This window comes from Paramisgurnus dabryanus, chromosome 3 (genome assembly GCF_030506205.2).
Source record: "Paramisgurnus dabryanus chromosome 3, PD_genome_1.1, whole genome shotgun sequence".
In the NCBI taxonomy this organism is placed as follows: domain Eukaryota; kingdom Metazoa; phylum Chordata; class Actinopteri; order Cypriniformes; family Cobitidae; genus Paramisgurnus; species Paramisgurnus dabryanus.
The window spans coordinates 16367170-16392244 of record NC_133339.1 but is presented as its reverse complement, the minus strand read 5'-3'; the positions used below and the strand labels follow the sequence as shown (position 1 = coordinate 16392244).

General features: G+C 37.7%; 2 protein-coding genes across 2 annotated transcripts; both read right to left on the bottom strand.

The window, feature by feature from the left end:
- Positions 1–254: 254 nt before the first annotated feature.
- LOC135768434 (aerolysin-like protein) lies at positions 255–1688 on the bottom strand. Its single transcript, XM_065277660.1, has 2 exons — positions 1665–1688; positions 255–1543 (listed from the first exon to the last, which is right to left on the bottom strand). The coding sequence occupies exon 2, from the start codon at positions 1524–1526 to the stop codon at positions 585–587; it is 942 nt and encodes a 313-aa protein (XP_065133732.1). The 5' UTR covers positions 1527–1543; positions 1665–1688; the 3' UTR covers positions 255–584.
- A 19864-nt stretch (positions 1689–21552) lies between these two features.
- LOC135768433 (aerolysin-like protein) lies at positions 21553–24198 on the bottom strand. Its single transcript, XM_065277659.1, has 2 exons — positions 24167–24198; positions 21553–22838 (listed from the first exon to the last, which is right to left on the bottom strand). Exon 2 carries the CDS (start codon positions 22819–22821, stop codon positions 21880–21882), a length of 942 nt encoding a protein of 313 aa, XP_065133731.1. The 5' UTR covers positions 22822–22838; positions 24167–24198; the 3' UTR covers positions 21553–21879.
- Between the last annotated feature and the right edge of the window lie 877 nt (positions 24199–25075).

Genomic DNA, 25075 nt, shown 5'->3' with positions numbered 1-25075 from the left:
AAAAAATCTAAATATTTCTTCAGTATATTTATTTCACAATTTTTCAGCAAATCTTAAAATCTGTTTATTTTTCTTCAACTTTTGGCAAACTGAAACAAGTTTCATGTATACAATCTATGTAATGTTTGCTTTATTTAGGATGTAAAGATTTTGTCCTGTTTGTTATTCAGTTTATGGTTTCAGAGTTTATTGGTTGGATTACAGTTTAGCCTTCAGTGGTACCAAAAAATAAAAGAGAAACTGAATCAGGCAACTGATGTTAAAACACTTTATTCATGTTAGGTTTTCATAATACACAGCTCATTAGTAAAGTGAGATATCAATAAACACAACTGATTTACATGTTTTTTTTTGCGTGATTAAATCACAATTTAAAGCAAAAGATGACAGGTGATTCATTTATAATTTCACCTAAAGCATTCTAGCAGAAAGTTAAAATAACACAGCCTTTTAAATTTGAACTTGAAAATATTAAAACATCAAATCAAACAAAATCAATGAATCTCTAAGAAACACTAAGAAATGACATGAAGAAAGATTGATTAATCAAATGAAGAAATTAATTTCTGTATGTAGTCTTCATATCACAGATTAGATTCCTTGGTGTTTACTCTTATTTTAGTGTAAGTCACTCCTCTGTATTGTCCTCTGGTTTCATATTTTAACACTGCACCATCATCAGTCGTGACCTTTATGGTACCGGTGTAAGGAACATCAAAACTACACCTGCCTATGGTGATATGCACATCCACTTTCTTCTTCGGTGGCACATCTATTTTAAATGATTCGGTTTGGGTTCTTTCATCCGACTGTTCTCTACTGTAAGTGTTTTCTGTTCCTACTGTATAACTGAACCCACCGGAAACTTCTACAATCCCGGGAATCCCGGCATTCACCTGCATAGAGAATGCTGTAGTAACGCTTTCTGTTGTAGACCACGAGGATGATTTGATTATTTTCTTTGAGCTTTCAATGGTTTGCTCTTGATTGACGGAGGTTTCATTCTTATAGGTACTAGATTTGATTTCTTCCAGTGCGACATACGGTGTCATCTGGGAAAGAGTGGGATACTTGACATTGGTGAGAACTACTGATTGTATTTTATTGAGAAACAAAAAACCCATGTGGTCGATGTCCCATCCGCATCTTCCCACAATGCCCAGACAAAATCCCGAGCCGACATTAATAGGATATTCTGTCTTCAATCCCCAGCTTGTCATTGACACAAAGAATTTTCCTCCACGGTTGGTTTTGAATTTGATGGCTCCGAGACGCGTTCCTGCTCCGTTTCCCCACAGAGACAATGATGTGATGAGTTCACCGGTCTGAAACACATACTCTTCATACGATCCAGATGGTTGACCAAAGGTTGCATCACTGCCGTCTGTAAGCCAGGCCCTGACTGCCTTCACCTGTGATCCTCCAACCCAAACCCAGATCCTCTGTAAACTGGCACCATTACTTTCACCGGTGAAGGAAAACTCATGACCTCCATGACCACCGATTAAACACAGAGTTGTTGACATTTTGAAAGCGAAAAGATCTGAGAAATATAATCACAAATTAACATCAGAAATGGCCAAGAAATTGAATGATAAAAGAGAAATGCACAACAAAAACTAAATAACATTAAACCAGAAATATAGCTCATTAAGTTCACTTACTTGAATGAGTGTAGTCTGATAAACTTCAGGTGAAGATCATCTGATGATTTCTGTTTGATGTGACAGCTATTTATATACAGAGTCCACGAGTCACTTACAATAAACCACTTGTTCACTTCAGATACACCTCTCTCTCTCTCCCACTCTCTCTCTCTCTCTCTCTCTCTCTCTCTCTCTCTCTCTCTCTCTCTCTCTCTCTCTCTCTCTCTCTCTCTCTCTCTCTCTCTCTCTCTTTCTCTCTCTCTCTCTGGGAGCGTGCACGTGGGAGTGTGACGGGAGTAAAAGTTTGAGTGGAGTGGATATACATTTCCTTCTTATTTCATTTCTATTTTCTTTCTGCATGATTTGGTAAGTGTTGCATTTTCTTACGTAGCTGCTGTGAGTTTAGTGCGGAGGGATGGCGTCTCAGACCGAGAGGCCGTCCCTGCGCTGCGGTTTCAGGTGTGTACCTGTTGAGGGAGTTATGGTGGAAGATGTGCTTATTGCTACAGGAGAGGTAGTAGGCCATGATAACGTCTTTTCCGCTTCTCGTATGAACAAGGCTGTTGTAGTTTTCTTGAAAACACAACAACTTGTAAATCAGCTAATCGAAAGTGGTCTCGTTGTGAATGACGAGTTAGTTCAAATCACTCCTCTCTTCGCGGCTACATCCAAAATAACAATCTCAAATGTCCCGCCGTTCATATCCAACGATATGTTGGAACGCGAGCTTGTTCGTTTTGGCAAAATTGCCAGTTCGTTTAAATCGATCTCGCTAGGATGTAAACATCCGTCCCTAAAGCATGTATTGTCTTTCAGGAGACATGTAAACATGTTTTTAGATTCTCCGGAGCGAACGCTGGATATTTCTTTCCGTGTTAAGCATGAGGGAAGAGCGTATATGGTGTATGCAACAACTGGTCACCTAAAGTGTTTTGAATGCGGTGATGTTGGACATAAGCGTGATGTCTGTCCACATCGTAGAGTAGAAAGTGTCACTTCGGGAACAGAAACTGCCGTTATATTTCAGTCAGCGCCTGTCCAAGAAGCACAGCATGTGGATCAGATAACTGAGGTAAGGGCTTTGGATGTTTGTGTACCTGTGAATGCCCAACAAAATGATGTATTGAAAACAAAGGTGATTGTTTACAAAGGCGTGACTGAAACTCCGCCGATAGAAAGTGCTAATGACATGTCTGTTGTGCCTAGCACTAGTGGAGCTTTGGTTACTGTTACTGAGTCTATGGTGGAAAAGGTACAGTCAGAGGATTTCTGTGATACAGCATGCAGTGGTTTGGGTGTTGTAGATGAAACTCTATCAGATGAGACTGAATCTATGTGTGATAATGATTCGTGTTCACAGGGAGATAGTCTGTGTAGCGGTGATGTGGCTTCTCAAGACTATTCACAAAATGATCAGGTTTTATATTCTCTAGAAGAGATTAATACTTTTCTAGATGATACATTTGGGAAACAGGTTAATGTTAAAGAGTTTTTCCCTGATGTTGAGAGGTTTGAAAAGTCTGTTGCCGTGTACCAAAAAAAGGTGGGCCCTGAACTCCTAAGTGAGAAGAAACGTTTTCGTTTAAGGAAACATCTAACAGCAATTAGAAAGTCTAAAAAGGGAGTGAAAGAGAGATTTTCAAAGACATTGGTTAACTGATCATCTCATGCTTCACATGGTGTCTCTTTCTTTAATGCTGTTTCTATTTTTTCTTCTTTTCCCTCTCCTTTATCCATCAATGAAGGTATTAAGGGTGGGCTCACTTAACATTAATGGAGGGAGGGATATGCATAAACGAGCACTTGTTTTAGAAGTAATAGAACAGAGGAATTTAGATGTCATTCTTTTACAAGAGACACATAGTGACGAAGGAAATGAAGTTGAGTGGGGTAGATGGTGGAAAGGGCAATATAAAATAAGCCACAAAACTAATTTAAGTGCTGGAGTGGCAATCCTTTTTTCACCTGGCCTAAAAGTTAACATTTTGAGTGCCAAAGAAATAATAAATGGTCGCCTGCTTGAAGTTAAGGCTGATATTGAGGGAAGCACTTATTATTTTATCAATGTGTATGCACCAAATATTGGTTCTGAGAGAGTTTGTTTTTTTGGTGTACTAAGTAATTTTTTAAAACAAGGGTATAATGATGGCAGTGTCATTATTGGTGGGGACTGGAATTGTACTGAACATTTTACTGTCGATCGCAATACTGAAGAACCCCATTTTCAATCGTCCTCTCTTTTATCAAAGTTAATAAAAACAGCTGACCTTTTGGATATATGGAGAGTTAAAAATCCTAATGTGAGACAGTACACTTGGGTCAAAGTAAATGATAATAGAGTGAGTGCTGCTCGTTTGGATAGGGTGTATGTGTCTAAAAGTCTTAATAGTCAAGTTAGTCAATGTTTTATCACTCCAATGGTTTTTACGGATCACAAATTGGTCACAATAGAAATATTTATTTCTCAGATTTTAAATAAGTCATCTTTTTGGCACTTTAACACTAAACTGCTGCAAGACAAAGCATTTTGCAAATATTTTGAGTTGTTTTGGAAGCAGTGGAGGGAAAAGAAAAATATGTTTGACAATTTGAGACAATGGTGGGATATAGGGAAGGTTAATATCAAAATGTTTTGTTTGCAGTATACTGCCAATGCCACAAAAAAGCTGAAGGAAACAATTAAGGCTGTTGAGGAGGAGATAACAACTATAGAAATGGATTTAATTAATGGGTGTGATCCTGTATTAAACAATAATTTACAAAATAAAAAAACAGAGCTGAGATCTTACCTAAATGAGAGAGTTAAAGGGGCTTTGGTTAGATCTCGATTTGTTTCCATAACACATATGGATGCTCCAAGTGCTTATTTTTTCAATTTAGAGCACAAAGCAGCAAAGCAAAAACAAATGGTGTGTTTACGTCTTCCTGATGGGAGAATTTCTTTTGATGTTAAAGATATGCGTCATCATGCAGTGAATTTTTATTCCAATCTTTACACTGCAGAGCAATGTGATGCAAACTGCTTGGAACAATTATTACAGGACTTACCCCAAATAGACTCTGAGTCAAAGATGGCCTTGGATTTGGATATATCCTACCAAGAATTAACTGACGCTCTAGGACAGCTTCATTCTGGAAAATCCCCGGGTATTGATGGTCTACAACCCGAATTTTACAAGTGTTTTTGGAATTTAATCGGGCGAGATCTTTGCGAGGTTTTTCGAGTGTGTAATAAGGACGGACTGTTGCCTGTTTCTTGTCAACGCGCAGTTTTGTCACTTCTGCCAAAAAAAGGGGACTTGACCCTCTTGAAGAACTGGAGACCAGTCGCCTTACTGACCACAGAATATAAAATGATATCTAAATGCCTTGCTAATAGGCTTAAAGACTATTTGCATTTGATGATACATAAGGATCAAACATACTGTGTTCCAAAAAGAACAATATCTGATAATTTGTTTTTAATCCGGGACATCTTGGACACATGCAGAGGTTTTAAAGTTAAAACTGGTATAATCTCCTTGGACCAAGAAAAAGCTTTTGATCGTGTTGATCACAACTATCTTTTTAATGTGTTGAAGGCTTTTGGTCTAGGTGAAGGTATCTTAAAATGGGTCAAATTATTGTATGCTGGTGCTACTTGTATGGTTAAATTGGGAGGAGGATTAAGTCGTCCTATTCCTGTAACCAGAGGTATTAGACAGGGTTGCCCCTTATCGGGACAACTATATAGCCTAGCGATTGAACCCTTACTCTGTATGTTACGTAAAAAAATGTCTGGTTTTCATGTACCTGGGTTTCTTAACAATACAGGAATTGTCTTAAGTGCTTATGCGGATGACATCACAGTATTTGTAAATGATATGAATGATGTAAAAGTCTTGTCTGATGCTCTTGATGTTTACGGAAAAGCCTCATCAGCTAAGGTGAATTGGGATAAGAGCGAGGCTCTGTGGGTAGGGCAGGATTTAGAAAATCTTCCATCGTTACCTGGTAACCTTAATTGGGCATCAGAGGGTTTAAAAATTTTAGGCATACATTTTGGTACTAAGGATTTTCAAAAACAAAATTGGGAGGGCTTAGAGGAGAAAGTGTGTGCTCGATTGTCTAAGTGGAACTGGTTGCTACCCCAGCTGTCCTACAGGGGAAGAGTCTTGATTACAAATAACCTGGTGGCATCTATACTGTGGCATAGATTTAATGTGCTACAACCACCGGCAGGACTTGTTCAAGCAATCCAGAGACACTTGGTTTCCTTTTTTTGGTCAGGACAACATTGGGTGCGTTCTGCAGCACTGTATCTTCCAAAAGAGGAAGGGGGACAAGGCTTGGTAGATATCAAGGCAAGAATAATGACTTTTCGCTTACAGGCCTCTCAGAGACTGATATACAACAGCGATCTTGCTTGGACCAATGTTGCCACAGTCCTCCTGCGGATGGTAGGCAGGCTGGGTTTAGATAAACATCTATTCCTAATGAACCTACAAGAGGTGCACCTAGCAGATCTTACCCCTTTTTACAAGTCCTTATTCGAGGCTTGGAAAGTGTTTGCAATATCTAGACCACCAGAATTGGCACCTGGTCTTTGGTTGTTGGAAGAACCATTGCTTCAAAACCCTTTTCTTCCAAGTGTATTACCATCTGCACATCTATGGTCACGATTGACGAATGCTGGATATACAAAGCTGGGTCATGTGTTAAGCAGCAGTGTGGAAGAAATTAGTCGAAAGAGTGGAGTTAAATCTGTGAGACTGATACACAAGCTCTATACTGAAACATGTGGTGGTTTGAGAGATGACTACAAAACGTTTCTAGAGAACACCAATGTGCTTCAACAATGGACAGAGGGATACGACTACACCTTCCCTGCAATCACTGTTTCTGCTGCTGTAGAAAACTGGGAAGAAGATGAGCAGTATTTGCTGACTTTTAAAATCCCCGTTTTGGACATTTTTGAACTGGTTGGAAAAAAGGCCCTGTATTTGACTTGTGTAAAAGTGTCCAATGCCAGTATGCTCACTGGTTTTCTTTCAACAAAATGGAAAGATTTTTTTGGACTTGACTCTTCCCCTAAAGGGTGTTGGCGTGCTCTGTACAAATGTCCGATTGACAAGAGGACAGGTGACCTCCAGTGGAGGATTGTACATGGAGCAATAGCTACGAACAGACATGTGGCACACCTTGATCCTAGTGTTGGGGTGGGCTGTCCTTTTTGTTCAGAGACAGAGTCTCTATTTCATCTGTTTGCACAGTGTTTACGTTTACGGGATATTTTCTCTCTTTTAAGTGAATGGTTTTTGTCCTTAGATGAAGAGTTCTCTTTACAATTATTCATTTACGGTCCCAAATACACTGCTCAAAGGAAAAAAACTTTGGTGTTAATCAACTTTTTGACAGGCACCGCAAAACTTGCCATCTGGAAAACAAGGAAAAACAACTTATTGGGGCAGGGTGCAATAAATGTGGTTCCTATGTTTTTAGGTTTGGTGGCAGCAAGATTAAAAGTTGAATTTGCCTACTATAAGTTAGTGGATTGTATACCAATGTTTGTAGAGATCTGGGGTGTGAATGATGTATTATGTTCTGTGTTTGAGGAAGGTGAATTGGCATTGTCTTTTTAAATATGTTTTATGTGAAGTAGTGTTGGTTGTGCTGTTTTTTGTCTTCTGTGCTTTTTCTGATAGATAATTGTTAAAATAAAGTTGAATTGAAAATTCAATTCTCTCTCTCTCTCTCTCTCTCTCTCTCTCTCTCTCTCTCTCTCTCTCTCTCTCTCTCCCAACTGTTTAACAACTACTATATCGCTGCACCTTAACATCATACATCAAAGAGACATGGGGAGTGTTTGTTTCATTCGTGGCTTAGAGTATAATCATTGGTAAATGCAAATTCACCCCAGTCAAACAGAGTACCCGGGCACCCTGGTACCCTGGCAACAGGTGTGGTGATGGTGCAGTGGATAAGACACTGGCCTTTGGTGTGAGAGACCCGGGTTCAAATCCACTGTGATGCACCATTGTGTCCCTGAGCAAGACACTTAACCCCTAGTTGCTCCAGAGGCGTGCGACCTATATAGCAATTGTGTGATATGTAGCAATTGTAAATTGCTTAATGCAGCTTAAGCTCAGCTAAATGCAGTAGAATTAAAAGTAAGTAAGTTTAGCAAGTCCTTAAAGTTGATTATTTACCAGCCGTACTACACTTCAGAACATAGAGACATGTGGGTAGCATGACATTGTGAGCATTACCTAAGGTTAGTCCATTTGTCCATTGTTGGGCTTGAAATTCTTAAAGCTGTCTATCTATCCACCTTATTCTTGAGGTAAATGCGGGCGCCGCCATCTTTGAGCTCATATGGGTAAAACTTTCAGTGAGCCACTCCAGCTAATATAGTGTTTTGACTGGCATTTTAATGCTTATTATGAAATCCAGGAAGACCGGCATAATTTGTGCAGTTAGGGGTTGCCATAATAGATGATACAAACGCAGTAAATCTTTACAAAACAGTTGTTTTAACTATAATACACACACAAGAACTGAATGTGTATGTGGCACACGTGCATATATTGGGATAGTTCACTTTAAAATGAAAATTCTGTCATCATTTACTCATTCTCATGTTTTTTTAAACCTGTATGAATTTATTTTTTCTGATGAACACAAAATAAGATATTTTGAGAAATGATGGTAAACACACAGCAGTAAGTGACCATTGACTTCCATAGTAGGAATAAAATATTTTGGAAGTATTGTGATAAATGACTAAGAAAATATTTTGATAAATGATGGTAAACACACAGTTGGCAGAAAATCAATGTTAATATTTGGTACAGTAGCCTTTGTCTGCAATTACAGGGGTCAAACGTTTCCTGTAGTTTTTCACCAGGTTTCAGTCAGGTTTATACACTATTGCAGCTTAAGCTGGTTCTCAATGCTGATAAGACCAAACTTATGCTGTTTAGAAATAGCAAGAAGGTTTTTCAAGCTCCTCCTTCTGTGTTCACTTTGACTGGAAATGTTATAGAGGTGGTTCATTCTTATAAGTATCTTGGTATCTGGCTTGATGATGCTCTCACTTTTAAGCCTCATGTAGACAACCTTGTGAAGAAACTCAAACTTAAACTGTCCTTTTTCTTTCGAAATAAATTTTGTTTTTCTTTTAAAGCAAAAAAGCAGCTAGTTACAGCAACATTTTTATCTGTTTTAGATTATGGAGACCTGGTGTATAGGACCGCTTCAGCACAATGTTTGTATAAGATTGACACTGTTTATCATGCGTCTCTGAGATTTATTACGAATTGTAAAAACATGACTCATCATTGTGAACTGTATTCCAGAGTGGGATGGCCATCATTGTCTAACAGGAGATCAGGGCATTGGCATATTTTTATCTATAAGGCCATGCTGGGTCTGTTACCATCTTACATCTGTAATTTAATAACATGGAGAAGTGCTGGTTCTTATTCATTGCGATCAAACGATCACTTGCTGCTTTTGGTTCCATTTGCCCGTACAGAATTGGGAAAAAGGGCTTTTGTTTACTCCGCTCCTTCTGCATGGAACTCTTTGCAAAAAGACTTGAAATTATCGGAACTTATTTCCTTAAATGTTTTTAAGGCCAGATTGAGAGAACCTGAAATGATCTGTATAAATTGTAAATGTTTTTAATTATTTGTATTGTAACAACTTTTATAAATGTAACTGACTATGTTTTTGCTGCCAGGACTCCCTTGAAAAAGAGGTTTTTAACCTCAACGGGACTTTCCTGGTTAAATAAAGGTAAAAAAAAAAAAAAAAAACACGGAGTTTGAGCTCCCTCCAAAGATTCTCTATTGGTTTTAGGACTGGAGACCCATGGTACACCAGAACCTTGATATGCTTCTTACAGAGCCACTCCTTGGTTATCCTGGCTGTGTGCTTCAGGTCATTGTCATGTTGGAAGACCCAGCCTCAACCCATCTTCAATGCTCTAACTGAGGGAAGGAAGTTGTACCCCAAAATCTCACAATACATGTCCCTGGTTATACTCGCCTTAATACAGTGCAGTCGCATGTCCCTTGTGCAGAAAAACACCCCCAAAGCATGATGCTACCACCCTCATGCTTCATAGTAAAGATTGTGTTCTTGGGATGGCACTCATCATTCTTCTTCCTCCAAACACGTTTAGTGGAATTATGACCAAAAAGTTCTATTTTGGTCTCATCTGACCACATGACTTTCTCCCATGACTCCTCTGGATCATCCAAATGGTCATTGGCAAACTTAAGATGGGCCTGGACATGTGCTGGTTTAAGCAGGGGAACCTTCCATGCCATGCATGATTTCAAACCATGACGTCTTTTTGTATTACCAACAGTAACCTTGGAAACGGTGGTCCCAGCTCTTTTCAGGTCATTGACCAGCTCCTCCCGTGTAGTTCTGGGCTGATTTCTCTCCTTTCTTAGGATCATTGAGACCCCACGAGGTGAGATCTTGCATGGAGCCCCAGTCCGAGGGAGATTGACAGTCATGTTTAGCTTCTTCCATTTTCTAATGATTGCTCCAACAGTGGACCTTTTTTCACCGAGCTGCTTGGCAATTTCCCCGTAGCCCTTTCCAGCCATGTGGAGGTGCCTGCCAACTTTTGCCTGCCTGTGTATCTCCCAAGGGTTTTTCCCTCCAAGGACTTTTTTTACTTCCCTGGCTAAAAAGTCTGGGGTTTTTTTCTCCTAGGGTTTTTTTCAACCCGGGGAGGCAGCCTTCTTGGGCTTAACTTAGCACCCTCTTCTATACGTTATACTAGTAATACGCACGCTTATAATGTTGATTCATAGCCGCAGCAAATTTAGCTGCAGTGCTATTGTGTATTATGTTGTGCTATCTGTCGATTTTATGTGCTTTTCTTTGCTTCTATTAATGTAAAGCTGCTTTGAAACAACTACCAATTGTGAAAAGCGCTATATAAATAAAATTGAATTGAATTGAATTGAACATTTATCAAAGAAGTGCAATGCAGTGTAAAATGTGTTTCAGTTAGAAGTTTTTGTTTAGAGTTTTGCAAAAAGAGTGCATGAATTGACAAATGTATTTAGGCCACTGAATTTGTTTCAGAGATTGGAGTTTAGTGTTTTAGCAATTCAAAAATAAATACTGTAGTAGCTTTAATATTTACTATAGTCAATATTTACATTTCATCCTTTTGAAATGTAAATATTGGATTAGGCTTCTTTAGCCAAAAATGTTTACCTTGATTCAAAAACTAGAAGTAAGAGAGAGAATAAAGAGGGCAAGAATCAATGAACAATGTTTTGTGTGCCCCACATGTAAAATAACAAATTTCTGTGAAAATATGTACTGTAGGCTGTGGACTACAAAACATGAACAGATTCTTGTATTGAGTATCTCTATTAAGTGTCTCTTTTGGAGTGCATTGGGGACAGGACAGCAGCAGGCCCTCTAATCAAATGTAGGGCGTTTATAGGGCTCGCTGTTCAATAGAATAAAAAGCGTTTTCATTCCTCTGGTTCGGCTAGGGAGCAACATACCGGCAGAAGGAGGAGAAAATGTTCCACTTTTCCCGTCAGAATAGAGACAATTAGCATGTGTGTGGCTAATGACTTTAGTGTATCTGAAACAAAGGGTCTGGCCTGGATGGGGAGTTCACTCTGGAATGGGACAAAACTGCTTTCTTAGCTGTTACAGTGTGGCCCATCAACACAAAGAGATGGACTTTGAGGTAACTCAGATGTGTGGGTGAGACACTTTTCATCTTGCTGTTGTTTGTTGAGCTTTTAGTGAGACAGAAATTGGGAGCTGCCTGTGTCAAGTGTGTGCTTCAAGCCTTTGTTTTCAGAACGTTATGAAAGAGCTTTATCTAAGAGCTAGATATAAACTAAAACATCTGTATTCTTCAACATGATCTTGTTGAACAAATGTGCCTCGTTTTAACATGGCATCACCTTTTCGTATGAATTCATGCAATGTTAATAGTACTAAAACATATTATTATCCGAAAAAAGCACAAACGAAACCGCAAAGTCACGAGCAAAATCTGAATTTAAACATCAGTTTAGAATTTAAACGTCATTTGGTTGTACACAATGTAGTAATTTTTACACCTAACTTGAACTATGATTTACTTAATATTTTTACACTGATATTATTTGAGTAAATGAAGGCAGAAAAATAAAATAAAAATAAGTAGAACAAATGATAATTTTAAAAAATCCCATAGCCAACAGTTTTTAATAAGCAACAGAGAAACTGTCAGGATCCTGTTGGAATCTTATCTTGGATTATATCTAGTCTTTGTGGCAGGGTTCTGACAGTACCATGTTTTGTGTGGGAACATGTGGCCTTAGATGGTTTTAACTCTTTCACCGCCAGCGTTTTTAAAAAAAGTTGCCAGCCAGCGCCAGCGTTTTTCATGATTTTCACCAAAGTTTCATGCCTTCCAGAAAATGTTCTTCTTTAAATAAATAAACATACAATATACCAAAAGAAAGAACAGACCCTCTGCTTTCAAACAAAAAAAACCGTTTCATCCTACCTTTAGTGGTTCTTTTGCAATCAGCTTTTGAATATGGGTAGGTTTTTGCAAAAACACCATATTTTGAGCAAAAAGCAAAAATAATTCCATATTTGTGACGGAATTTTCATAGAGATCCCATTCAGAGCCATCTTTAAAACAGACACGGACATGCAGCAGCTTGCCATAGGGCAATACTTCCGGTTTTAAAAAGTTGCGGAAGGGCGCCACCTGGTGGATAATAGCGGTATTGCGGAAAGACGGAAAATCTCGTCATTGGCGGGGAAGCGTTTTCTCTTAATTGACGAGATATCTCGTCAATGGCGGGGAAAGAGTTATCCAGCCACGTGTTTTACTTGGCTGTTTCTCAATATGCGTTCTTCAGCGATCTTGCGTCCTTGTGTCCTCGCTCTACGTCATGATTAACAGGCGAAGTTCAATTCCAATTCTCAAGAACACGAGTACAGAGGACGCATGAAAATACCCGGATGAGTTCCTGATATCGAGAATGCATCGAGTGCAGACTTGCGCGCTGAAATCTGGGGAGGTCACGTGACCAGCAAGAAGATCGTGCACATCTCAATTCTCACAAGTGCGTTCTGTGTTCTCGCAACCTTCTGAGTTCGTTCTTCCAAGGTCACCTGGCAAGACCAGTCTCCACGAGAACACAAGTCCATTCTTTGCGTTCTTAGAATTGAGAAACAGCCCTTGTCTTGTCTCATTTACCCTGCTCCCTTGTGATCCTCATTTCTCATTATTGTTTTCACCTGTTGTCCTCATTATTTGATCCCTATTTAAAGTCCTTGTGTTTGCTGTTCTGTGCACGTTCATTTTGTAATCTTGTATAAGTTTAGTTTTGTTTTCCCTGTTTTTTTTGTAAAGTCCCGTATCTTTGTCTGCCCCTGGGTTCATCCGTCCTCAAACCCTAACAGAAACTTTGCCTTTTGCCGATGACAAACAAAAACTCCTCGAATTTATGAATATTTATACTCAAAATTGGCTTATGTGGGGCCCTGGGCAACATACATAGGGCCCATATTGCCTCCACCTATTGAAGCCCACATGTTATTTACCAGTCCCTTATTATGTTATAATTATACTATCAATGCATAATTAAATTTACTTAATATATTTGATTAAAATTGATAACTGATAAAAGCAACATAGTTTCAGTTTGGTAAATATCAGTTTTCAGCATTCAACAGTTAATTTATCTATAACATCACAAAACATGAAGGAGGTGCAATATGACAAATCAAATTAAAAAACTGTAAAGGTTCAATATATCAAAATACTTTATTGTCAATTTATAACACTTTCAATACTAAAATAATCAACAACATTTCAAAACTGCTATTGCAGGTACTGACTAACAATTTAACATAACATTTAAAATAAGCATTGAAAGAAGTCAAACTCTTAAAACACTTGAGACTCAAAAACAACACAAACATTGCTCACTCTTCTGGAGATGGTCTTCTGATCATCAATTAATCTTTGCTCAACAGTTTTGTGAAGAACTTCCAAAGCATCCACAGCCAAACTCAATAAATGTCCTTGCACGTTAACGTTTGCTTTGATTCATCGCTGTGCAGTCCGTGAACTTGCACCGTAGTATTACAATTTCTAAAAACTCAGAATAAATGAAAACTGTAACGGTTGTGAGAGACTCCTGCTGCTCCAGTAGAAACTGTATCCTTGCGCCTGAGCGGGAATTCTTGTAGTTTAAATGTTTATCATCTTTATAGTTTTTAAAAGTCCGCCTACACTGTTAAACCTTACCAGGCTTTTTAGGAGTAAATTACTGGCAACACTGTTGCCAGCTAGTTACTGTACAGCATCTGTAATGGTGACTTACTGGCAACAGTGCCAGTATAGTAAGTACTGTGTCTATGACAATACAGTGAATAACTGGCAACAGTGTTGCCAGTAATTTACTGTCTCTGTACCATTACGGTGTCTTACTGGCAACAATGTTGCCAGTTTTATACTGTAGGTTAGGAATTACAGTTAATAACTGGCAGCAGTGATTTCAGTTAATTACTGTACGGTACCACATGCTTCAAATATAATACTGTATAAACAGTATATAAAATGCCGTACTCATTGTGGTACTCTAAAACTTTTGAAAGATTCTTTTTTTTATGTTACTTTATTAAAAAGGAGAAAGAACCCCAAAATATTTAGACAAATACACTTTATTACTGTGGCAATAGATGTCAGGATCAGAGGACGGATGAACCCAATCACAGATGAAGTCGGGGAAAACAGAAAACACTTTATTTACTAACATAAAACAAAACCCACGAGGGGGTACACAACATGAAACACCGTAAGCAGACAGATAACACTAAACTTGACAAGATAACTCGGCTAGATAACCACATGAAAACGAGAACAAAACCAAATGAACCTGCACAGAACTAAGGACACAATGACATAGAAAAACAAACAAACAAGATAACGAGGGGGAACAGGTGATGGGAGAAAACCAATGATTACTAATAAGCAGGAGAACGAGGGGGCGGGGACAAGAGACAAGACACCGGAGGCACATGACCCAATAAACAAGACCATGAACCTCCACATAGAGCATGGGACTGCCAGAACCCTGCCATCATGACCAGATATAAATACAAAACAAGACTCCTTGGCAGGATCCTGACAATAGATAAATACAAATTATTTTAAGACACTTAACAAAATCATGTCAAACCCACCCTAAAAAAAAGATTTCAGTCACCGTTGACCCTCAGGTTATTCAAAACCTGCAGTAATTCAACATAATTTACATGACCTTCTTATATCCTTGCTATTCAAGCATTAACAAAAATGCTCCATATGTCACAGTAAAAATGACAAATTTTACCTCTTTGCAAAAGGAAAAACTATCAATAATCAAAAATGCATAATAATAAGGTGTCATAGCTTTGCAATCAAAAAAATTTTGCTATAATGGAAGTCAATGGGGCAAAAACAGCCAATAACAAAAAATGAGGAAGAAAAAAAAATCTGATGGTGCACAAAAACTAAACATTAATCAAAGCCAATGTTTTTTTTTTGTAATCTTTGAAATGCCCAAGACTGTAGGGGTTCTAAAAATCCAGTCCAAAATCACTTTTTTAAATTGAAAATAAGTCATTTTGTGTTTTTTCCCAAATAAATACATCACTTATGAACTTGGCAATTAAAGAGTTACAATCATGGAATTTTTGTAAATATTTGGTAATTTTGATCAGTACTGAGGTTGATTAACAGATTAAAATATTAATCTGATACATTTTTACAACAGTTTTATTTAGTGGCATTTTTTGGCCACAAACAACATGAAAGGGCAGTGAATTTGAACAATGCACAAGGGTTAACGTTGATAGGAGATGCTAAAAACTTGCTAATCAGGAAGCTATGTGGAATCTTAACTTTATGTGTTTTAAAGACACTCACAAATATTTTAACAGTTTACTTACTCATTTTCAGCTTTTAAACATACAAATCCACTATTATATTGTTAAACACAGCACGCTCCAGGGTAAACAAACAAACAAACAAACAAGTTTATCAAGGCAAATTGGTGACACCTGCACCTGTGGATGTATTGTTTGTATGCATGCATGTATGTGTGCATATGTGTGTGTTAATGCATTAATCCTTGTTTTCTCACTGAAGATGTAAACAGTTTTTAATAATTGTGACGTAGTGCATCATGGGGAATGTAGAGGACAGTAATTTACCAGATAAAATTACAGTTATTTCCCTTAATTGGTGCAAAGAGTAATTTACTGTAGTTTGTTATTAGTGCAGCATAACTGCACCCCATATCACAGTAAAATACCTTTCACCGATGTTAAAGCTAAATACTGCCAATTTTACAGTTATTTACCCAGAAATCTACAACAAGGTTTAACAGTGTATTTAAGCAAAGATGATATAAAAAAATATGATCTTAAATTATGTAAAAAATAAAAAACATTAATTTTTAATACTACTTTGTCAAGCGTAATGTGTCGTAGCAGTGAGCAGGTCATAATGATGTCTCCTTATATGAAACACCTGACTGGCAGACTCCTTCCAGAATGTTTGAAACATTTCTTTAATTAACACACTAACAAACTGATGAACTTTCTGACATTTCTTATTTTCACTCATGCTCAGCTGTGGAAATTGAAATAAAATTAATATTTGATAAATTCAATTCACCTCTTTACCCATCGCAATGATCTTTAAAACAAAACCACACATGAATATAAAATTACAATCTCAGAACAACATAATATCATATATATTCAGTCAATACCCAATGATGTGAGCCTGAAGGCTTGGGGGAAGATTTAGGCTGAGAGAATTTTAGTTGAAGAGATCAAAGGGTTCAAATGCAAGTCAACAGCCCCACCTGAGGGTCAAATGAAGATAAATGGTACTAACCGAAGTTCTCTTTCGAGGGAACTTTAACGCTGCATCAGAGCTGGTGGGGGGGGGGGTCGCACGACATGTGTGTTGCACGTTTGGGAGCTGAGCATGCTCACACTGCTCTTGAAGGCCTGGCGTGTGTTCATTATGATAACTAACCTTTCAAAATGCTCCGTTGTTCCTCTTCTGGGTGTGAAAGCCCTTCCTACATGCTAAAACTCAGCCACACACCACTCGGGCTGTGTGTCGTTGTTTTGAAGAGTCAAGACAATGATCGTATCTCTTGCGGCTCAAGTCCTGCGTCCACTGAGGTGGTGTAGTGTACTTTGAGTGAAGGCTCGCATTGCGGGAGTGACTTTGGAGCCCGCATTCCAGTTTCTCCCGCCCCGATCGGTAGCCCGTGCTTCACTGTTTGACGGTGTCAGACGATATTTGTGTGCCTTGCGGTTTGAGATCCACCTCAACCAGTCTTTGAATGAGAAATTGATCGAGGTTGTTTCTCATGACACTGCTAGTTTTAATATATCTGAACCAGCAGATAAGAAAGAAACTATATCATCCAGCAAGTTAGATGAGAGAATTCTTACAAAATGAGTACAATCTCAACACCAGAGGCTTCATTTCTTTCCTGATCTCCATTATTATGCAAATCATGGAAAAGACCATTCTCTGACCATGTTTACACAAGCACTTCAGCTTTTAAACAGCTATATTTAGAGAATGTTTTTATGTTGCCATGAGTGGCTTCATCCCTAAAGTGTCACGGTCTTGTCAGACATCTGTGCTAGATGTAGGTCTGCGTGCATCTGACAGGACCGTGGCAGTATCATGTTCTGTGTGGGGACATGTGGAATCACATTCTGTGTGTGGCTTCCACATGTTCCCGGTGTCTTGTTGCTGTCGTGATCTTGCCAGACCTTAGTATAGGTTCAGGTCTATGTTAGAGGGCAAGACCATGGCAGCATTGTGTGTACGTGGGAACACGTGTGTTTCACATCATGTATGGGTGACACGTGTTCCCAGTGTTTTGTGGCTGTCATGGTCTTGCCTAACTTTGGTTATAGTCCAGGTCGGATGTTGGCAAGATTATGGCAGCATTGTGTTTATGTGGGAACACGTGTGTTTTCACATCATGTATGTGTGACACGTGTTCCCAGTGTCTTGTCACTTTTACCCTACTCCCTTATGTACTCGTGTCTTAAGTGATTAATTATGTTCACCTGTTCCCCATTGATGTGCTGTCTATTTAATGCCCTCGTGTTCTCTGTGTGGTGTGCGTGCGTTGTCGTTGATTCAGTGTTCATGTATTCTGTGACCTGTTCATATATTCCCGTGGTTATTTGTGTTCCATCACATTGTTTGTTATTCCTTGTTTTACCCCATCGTGGGTGTTTATGTTCTGTAGTAATAAATTCATAGTTATATTTTCATACATTTCCTCTGCGTTTGGGTTCATCCTTTTGTTTCCACTTTCCAGTGTAACCGATCGTGACATAAAGCCTCCAACATTGTCAAATATATGTATAAAGCCCTATCAGGGTATGCCCTCCTGGAAAGTGTGGAATTTATTCGCCATTTACAGGTCCCACACTTCTCAGTACCCTCCTGTATTAACTGTGAACACTCTACCTCTCGTAGTACAGAGCACAGTAAATCAGTTTCCCTTGGTAAAAATTATAACAGCATGGAAAAACATTCCAAACATATATCAATGCGTGTTATGCACAAAAATTTAGGCTACATCCCTTTTAGAGCAGGGATTAGAATCACTTTTATTGAAAGGCTATACAGAACCGTCATAAAATTATGGTTCATGATATTGATGGTCACTCACATTATGTCTCAAATCAGATCCGAGGACTGGTTTGTGTCAATAGATTTTTCTGATCACACAATCTCAGGTTTGCCTTTGGGGGCATGGCATACCAATATCAGCCTTCCCTTCGGCCTAGCTCTATCCCTTCACACATTTACAAAATGTGTAAATGCTGCCCTGGTTCCATTGCATCTTTAGGGCATTTGAATACTATTTAATTTGACGATTGGTTAATATTAGCCCAGTCAGCACAGCTGGTAGCACAGCATCGAGACATGTCTTTGTACTCTAGAATATGTTAAGATTTCGGGTTTCTGTCTCAAGGCCGAGGTGAGGTGTCGTCTGTCACTGCATGATATTAATGTCAGATGCAGCTCTCTTAAGCTGAGGATCAGCTATGGAAGGCCAAAAGGAAAAATATGTCCAATCAGCTAAACGGCAGGAAAAGTGTGCTTCTCAAGTATAGAGGACCTCTTTTCTGGGCGTAGTATGGATTTCAATGACTGCAGGCATGGTTGTCTCCTGCTCAAATAGAATCCATCCTTTAACCATGGGGTTCCTTGAGGGGCAATCCGTTTCTCATGATCAAGGTCACACGCAGATGCTTCGGCCTTAGTATTATGGCATGTCTTCGTGGCCTAAGAATATGGAAAAATGTCGGGTTTCTGTCTAAGGCCTAGTTTTAAGTGTGTTCTGTAGTTGCATGAAATTAATGACCGACACATCTCTTTCATGCTGGGGATTGGTTATGGAAGGCCGATTGGACAAAAATGTCATATCAGCTAAACACCAGGGACAGTATGCTTCTCCAGCACAGAGGACCTCTTTTTTGGGCGTGGTATGGATTTCAGTGACTGCAGGCACAGTTGTATCCTGCTCGTATAGAATCCATCTTTTAACCATGGGTTTCCCTGAGGGGCAACCCATTTTGCATAATCAACTTCACACACAAATGCTTTGTACCTTAGTATTTTGGAAGAAACTATGGTTCCTTTCTCAAAAAGGCCAGTGTTGGCTTTTTCACATGTTCAGGGTTACGCACATATGTCTTTGTGCCCTAAGAATATGGGAACATTTTGGGTATTTGTTTACAGGTCCAAAGTTAGGTGCGGTCTGTTGCCACATAACATTAGTGACAGACACATCTCTTTCTAGCTGGGATCAGTTCTGGAAAGCCAAAAGGGACAAAAATGTCCTATCAACTAAACACCAGGAAAAGTGTGCTTCTCCAGCACAGAGGACCTCTTTTCTGGGTGTTATGGATATCTAAGACTGCAGGCACGGTTGTCTCCTGCTCTTATAGAATCCATCCTTTAACCATGGGGTTCCCTGAGGGGCAACCCATTTTAAAAGTATTGTTACTTGTTTATAAATCACTTCAAGTCCTCAGGTCCTTTCACTGCTTCCTGTTACATTTAGAATAGATTTTAAAGTACCGTAACTCATTTATAAATCACTCCAGTCTTCAGGGGTCTCATTTATAAAACTGTGTGTAGGATCCTTACTAAAAGTCTACGTACGCACAAAAGCCAAAAATGGCATACGCCAAAAAATATTAAGATTTAAAAAACAAAGCAATGTTCCCTTTATAAATCACAGATCATCTGTAAGTGTGTGTACATGAATCATTATCAGATCCCACCCTGCAAGCCCATTCTCCCATTTAGTTTGTTTTTTATAGATCACAGCATTTGCGTGGTAACTGGCGTACACACATTTCCAGCCATGTTTTGTGTGTCCATACGCTTTATAAATGAGAGCCCAGGTCCCTTAATCTGGCTTCCTGTTTCATAGAATAGATTTTAAAGTACTGATACTTGTTTATAAATCACTTCATGGCTTAGGACCGAAATACATGACGGATATGCTAACTGAATATAAACCCAACAGATTACTCAGATCATTAGGATCCGGTCAGTTAGAGATACCCAGGGTTCACTCAAAACAAGGTGCTTCAGCATTTAGTTATTATACCACCTGTAGCTGGAATCAGCTTTCAGAAGAGATCAGATGTGCTTCAACAGTAAACACTTTTAAATCTAGATTAAAAACACATCTTACTTCAGCACTTTTAACTACAGTTACTTTTATTCCTATTTTATTCTTTTTCACAAATTTTAAACAGTTTTTTTTTAAACACATTTATTTTTAGGACCCAAGCACCGAGGAGCAGGCCAGAATTGCAAAGCCCTATTGTTTTTGCTCAGTTTCTTCTTCTCCGAAGTGAATCGCATTTTTGAGGCCCTAAACATGCTCGAAAACTCATGAAACTTTGCACACACATCAGAAGTGATGAAAATGTACATGTGGTATAGGCATCAGAAGTGGCCGTGTAGATATGAGCACCACCTGCAAAATTTCAAAAGAACAACCCTCCCGCTATGAAAAACGTACATAAGAAATTTGGTAGAGTCATCTATCAACTTAAGATCTACAAAAAAAATCCATTAGAACCAAGCTCTAAACCCCACAGGAAGTCGGCCATTTTGAATTTTCATTGTGATTTCTGTGTAAATTTTGCCATTTCCAGGCTTCCTACTTTAAGAAACTCTTCCTAGAGATTTCATCAGATCATCATCATATTTGGTCTATCTAATCTAAAGGCCTTTGCAATGTTCAATTGCAGAGCTTTTGACTTTTCGTGGGAGGGTATGTCTGTGGCGGCCTGGCAAATTTTGGCTTTTCGCCATAAAACAGAAATTTGTTCTAACTCAGGCATACAATGTCCAATCTGCCCTACACTTGACATGTTTGATAACCGCTAACCTCTGTGTATCAATGTGCTATTCAAATAAACTTGCCTTCCTCTGTAAAAATAAATATACTTTTTTTAAACACCATAGGATTTGAAGCATTTAAAGTCAATGGGCAAAGTTTTTCACTTGTAAAGGTTTACCACTATTAGAAGAAGTATTTTAGGATTGTAGATTTTTTATTCCGTTTATGGTTTCAGGGTTTATTTTGTTGGATTAAAGTTTAGCTTCATTTCTGCAGTGGAGTTAAAAATAAAAGAGAAATTGAAGCAAGCAACTGATGCTTAAAAAAACTTTATTCATGTTAAGTTTTCATAATACACAGCTCATTATCAGTAATTCAATTCAATTTTGTTTATGTAGCACTTTTCACAATTTTTTAATTGTTTCAAAGCAGCTTTACATTAATAGATGTAGGAGAAATCACAGAAAAATCAATGGACAACATAAGTAGCAGTATATAGATTAAACCAAACTGGCAAGCGTAGTAATAATGTAATAAGAAGAGAGTGCTAAGTTAAGCCAATGTCAGCTGACTGACTGAAAGTGAAATATCATCTAGAAATCACATAACGTAAAGCAATAAATGATTATACAGGTGATGTATTCTTTCATCTTAAGTAGAAAACTTAAGTAACTTTAACTTGAAAATATTCATTTTGAAATTAAACACCTAGGAAATTATGCAATTAAATGTAGAAAGATTGATTAATCAAATAAAGAAATGAATTTCTGTATGTAGTCTTGATATCACACAATAGATTCTTTGGTGTCTACATTAATTTCAGTGTAAGTGACTCCTTTGTATTGACCTCTGGTTTCATAATTTAACACAGCACCATCTTCAGTCGTGACCTTTATGGTACCGGTGTAAGGAACATCAAAACTACACATGCCTATGGTGATATGGACATCCACTTTCTTCTTCGGTGGAACAACTATTTTAAATGATTCGGTTTGGGTTCTTTCATCCTTATGTTCTCTACTGTAAGTGTTTTCTGTTCCTACTGTATACTTGAATCCACCGGAAACTTCTACAATCCCAGGAATCCCAGCCTTCACCTCCATAGAGAATGCTCTGGTAACACTTTCTTTTGTAGACCAAGAGGACGATTTGGTTATTTTCTTTGAGCTTCCACTCGTTTGCTCTAGACTGACGGAGGTTTCATTTTTATAGGTACTAGATATCATTTCTTCCAGTGTGACACACGGTTTCATCTGGGAAAGAGTGGGATACTTGACATTGGTGAGAACTACTGATTGTATTTTATCAAGAAACAAAAAACCCATCTGGTCAATTTCTCGTCCGCATCTTCCCACAATTCCCAGACAGAAACCAGAGCCAACATTCATAGGATATTCTGTCTTCAAACCCCAGCTTGTCATTGACACAAAGAATCTTCCTCCACGATTGGTTTCAAATTTGATGGCTCCGAGACGCGTTCCCATTCCGTTTCCCCACAGAGACAATGATGTGATGAGTTCACCGGTCTGAAACACATACTCTTCATACGATCCCTCCGGTTTACCGAAGGTTTCTTTTCTTCCGTCTGTAAGCCAGGCCCTGACCGCATTCACCTGTGATCCTCCAACCCAAACCCAGATCCTCTGTAAACTGGCACCATTACTCTTACCGGTGAAGGAAAACTCATGACCTCCATGACCACCGATTAAATACAGAGTTGTTGACATTTTCAAAGCCAGAAGATCTGAGAAATATAATCACAAATTAACATCAGAAATGACTAAACAATCAATCAGTGAGCTTGTTTACATGTACACCAATAATGCGATTATTTCCAATAATCAGAATAAGGACTTAATCGCAGTAAGATGTTTACATGACTGGAGCTAACCTCTTCACTTCTGTTTACATGCAGTACTGCGATTAAAAACGGCATACGCCGCCTATTTTAATATGATTATACTTACCGCGATTATGAGCTTAATCGCATTATTTTTATCGAAGGATTGCTTTTACAGGAGGTAAAGTATAAATCCAGTATTGCCAAAATCCCATTATAATCACATTATGAGGGTGCATGTAAATGGGGTCAGTGACTAAATGAAAGAAATCAGTTTTTACTCTCTTAAAAATAAAGGTGCTTCACGATGCTACAAAAGAATCATTTTTAGCTATAAAAAATAAACTTTAACATTAAAAACACATTTCTGTTTTACAAAAGCTTTTTTGTGGTGAAAAATGTTGTTCAGATTATAAAAAGGTAAAAAAAAAGTGAAAACCTTTTAAGCACCTTAAAGGATAAAAAGTAAGCTGTTGGCTCTGCCGTCTCTTCTCATAGAGCAAAAAAGGAAAAGAGAAAAATGGAGATATATTTTTCAAAACATGTTCATGTAAATGTACGCTACCAGTGAAAAGTTTTGAAACACTTGATTGAAATATTTCCCACAATCTTTTTTTTTAATCTGTAGGTGTTTGTTTAAATGTTTGAAATGTCTTTTGTATGCAAAATACCCTAAATAAAAAAATATTTTCGTCCATTAAGAAAAATGCACATGGGCATTCATTATGACCATAAGTTAATAAGTTTAGGTCAATTAAAATATTATTCATTTTTATACACATGTATTTTAGTTTTACTGAAGAAATGTTTCTTGTTCAGGTTGTAAATGCAGTGAGTTTGATGTGAGTTTGTGTAAAATTTAAACATGGGCATTAAATGGTCATAATTGATCATTTAATGTAAATTAAAATATTATATGTTATTATACTTTTTATGTGTGGAGATTGTCTAAAGATTTATTTATATTTTAATATGGATTTCAAAAATATTCAAAGCAATTAAAAATATATATTTATCCCTCACTTTAAATAGTATATTCACATGTCACATCGGAAGAAAAGCTTTAACTTTATTTTAAATTTGTTAAAATAACTTTTAAATATATCAAATATATTAAATTCAAAAATATCTTTAATTACGCTTCACTGTTTTTTTAATGCTTTAGCAAACATTTAAACTGTATTTTGTCCAAAACAAACAGATTTTTTAATAAATGGGTTAAGTGCACTTACTTGAATGACTGTAGTCTGATTGTAAGCTTGAAGAGCCGATCTTCTGATGATTTTTGTTTAACCTGACAGCTGTTTATTTAGCTTATGATTCATTTTAAACATTGTGTAACCTTAAAGGAAACTCCCACAACATCCTTTGTAGAAATGACTGATATGTGATAAGAAGGTCATTGGCATTATTGTTTCCAATAAAAGATAGCTCTTCATAACACATTTTAAACCGTTAGTTCACTGCATGATGTAAAAGTCTGTTCTCAACTTCACACAAAAACTCATTGATCATAATGAGAGCTTAAACAAAACAAATAAAAACAATTTCAATAATAATAATATATTTGACCAGAAAACTATAGCTTAACAAAAGTGATCTTCATATCTGTGGATGTGTTTGAGCATCCTCTGAACTAAAGAGATGATTAAATAAAACTTCCTCTTACCTGAACACAGATCAGCATTCAACATTGCTTCTGTTGAAGTCACACTGTAAAAAAATGCCTTAATAAAAGATGTGCATGTCCAGCTAACAGAGAAAAGATCTAAGAATGTTCCCAATGTTACCAAAAACGTTCTGCCAACTACATTTGTTTTGGGTTCTTTGAATCTTAGAGTAAAGTTACATTCTACCATTTTCAAATGTTATGACAATGCCATGTTTTAATGTTAAATGTTAAAAACAACCGTTTTACATTTTTACATTTTTGCTTGTTATGTAAATAATAGAGAAACATTGCAGCTTGTCATTAAGGACTTTTAGGAAATATGGACAAAACATAACCGGTGTGAATTTGGGATGCACAAACATCAAAATATGAATCTCAACAATGGTGACAATTCAGCTTTTTTATAGACATATATATTTTATATATTTTTTATGAAACAGAAAAAAGTTTTGTGCACAACATTTCAATT